Source organism: Vespula pensylvanica, chromosome 14 (assembly GCF_014466175.1).
Source record: "Vespula pensylvanica isolate Volc-1 chromosome 14, ASM1446617v1, whole genome shotgun sequence".
In the NCBI taxonomy this organism is placed as follows: Eukaryota; Metazoa; Arthropoda; class Insecta; order Hymenoptera; family Vespidae; genus Vespula; species Vespula pensylvanica.
The window spans coordinates 2584540-2586733 of NC_057698.1; the positions used below are offsets into that span (position 1 = coordinate 2584540).

Below are 2194 nucleotides of genomic sequence, written 5' to 3' on the forward strand. Positions count from 1 at the left end.
AATATCACAATAAAAAACACTTTCTTTTAATACTAACATTGAGATGCGATCACAGAACAGTCACGCGTAAAAGAATCAGAGAAAGTAAGGTTACTGTTACTTGAGAAGTTACAGTCGTCGACATTCGTGCCCTCTATAATAGCAAAAAAAGTCGGAACTAATCGTTCGTATATACGTATTTATACCCATCTTAAAGCTCGACAACTTTCGGCAATTTTCGTCAATCGTCGTCTATCTTCGTCAACTCTCTCTAGTTGCCTCAGTCATTATTAAACTCGTCGTGGGGGGAGTAACATCGTCATTTTATAATCCATTTTTCATTCTAATTATAAATATAATAATCTTATTAAAAGTTTCATTATAGTTTTCTTTGAACTTAACGAGGATATTTTCATCGTTATATTCGTATATTCTTTATCGATTTTTTGGTAAAAATAAGGAAATATGTGTACATAACCTATCATGCTAATGCGTTTTCATTTTAATTATCGATATTGTTAAATTTTCAACAAATGCGTAATTTCGTTTATACTTTAACATACTAGAGATGCGAAAATATCATAAGGAATACTTAATTAATCGACAAGCGTTTAGATTGAAGATAGAAGATTGAAGATTGAAGAATCGTTCGTTCGAAGCTGGATAATTTCGTCAATTTTTTTTGTTATATCAACGTAAACCAACATAATCAACTAATTTATACTTTCTGCAGGTATATATTATATATTATGTTTATAAACATCAAGATACGAACTCGTTTCCATACCATCTACAAGGTTATCTTTACCCATTATGTTTTTCCGTCGTTTTTCTTCTGGAAATCCAGTTTATAAGTCGTAATATTTAATAAATACGAAATAATTATTATTTAATATCATAATATATATAAATTTCGAACTCCAGATCGTCGATTGGATGTAATATTGATAAATTTTTTTTTGATCAAATTTGATAATTTCAGAGTTAGTATACTTTTGTATTCTGCCAAGTAAACATCGAAATACATTTAAAGTCCAGGTAACCTTAAATAATTCATATTTTCGATAATTTTATAATTATTGGCACAATGAAAAATGATCTCTAATATAAATTAAAATATACCCAATAGTATATTCTTGTAAACATTACATAGTACGTAATATGCTCCTAAATAATCAAGATCTTAAAATAAAGCTTTCAAATGTTAGATGAAGATATTAAAATAAAGCTTTCAAATGTTTTCTCATTATAATATTATCTTATCTACTTTACTTTTAATTTAATATAACATATGTAGTACCAAAATAGAGTAAATTAATTGGTAAAATTGTTGATTTCAATGCTGATAATAATTGTGATATAACAAGTTTTACGGCTTTATACTGTTATTTTACGATTGAATATTTATGATTATGGAATTATTAATATGATTGTTTTGTTTAATAATCAAATAAAAATTAGGTTATAAGGTAAAAATATGAGAGAGTAGATATATTAATATGCATATGATATGGACATATTAACATATCTACTTCTTCATATTGTCCAAATCAAATGTTTTGTTATTATATAACAAACAAATATAAATATATTATATCTATGTTATACTTTTATGGGACGTCATAATCATCATCTTCTCTTTTTCTTTTTATAGAATCATCTGTTTCTATTTTCATGAGTGGCATAGTTTGTCCAGATGTTAATTGTACTTTTGGTTTTGGTATTTGAGCTTTAACTGTGGTTGTTCCAGTTGGTGCTATAAAAATATAAAACATAAAAAGTTAAAGAAGCGAATAGTATTAATTTTATTATAAAATTATTTTAATATAGAAATAGTACATTTTATCTTACATATTCGTGCTCTCAATGAAATGTGGTAAGACGGGATAGTTGAATGGGATTGAAGGATATGAAAATGATCTAGAGGGATATATATATTTATATATATGGAAAATATATCATATTATGCATATTTATATTGCTAAATATATTATAAGTAATACAAATTATATGATTAAGTTTTATACCTGTTGAAAATTTTAATACCGGCTTTGGTATAGATATTGTCTGGGTACGGGCAACAGTAGTCAAAGTGCCTGGTCTTTTGACTATTGAAAGACCAGTCTTACCTCCTTCTACTTTGATTCTAGATTGTACACCTGATATATTATTACCAACTAACGAATGCATAGATTTCGTAACAGTTTTCTTTGTA

At 26.5% G+C, this 2194-nt stretch overlaps 1 protein-coding gene across 1 annotated transcript; it reads right to left on the reverse strand.

Moving 5' to 3' along the window:
- Positions 1 to 1270: 1270 nt before the first annotated feature.
- LOC122634404 lies at positions 1271 to 2188 on the reverse strand. The gene is made up of 2 exons (XM_043823309.1): positions 2007 to 2188; positions 1271 to 1735 (listed from the first exon to the last, which is right to left on the reverse strand). The coding sequence occupies exons 1-2, from the start codon at positions 2167 to 2169 to the stop codon at positions 1590 to 1592; spliced, it is 309 nt and encodes a 102-aa protein (XP_043679244.1). The 5' UTR covers positions 2170 to 2188; the 3' UTR covers positions 1271 to 1589.
- Positions 2189 to 2194: the final 6 nt, after the last annotated feature.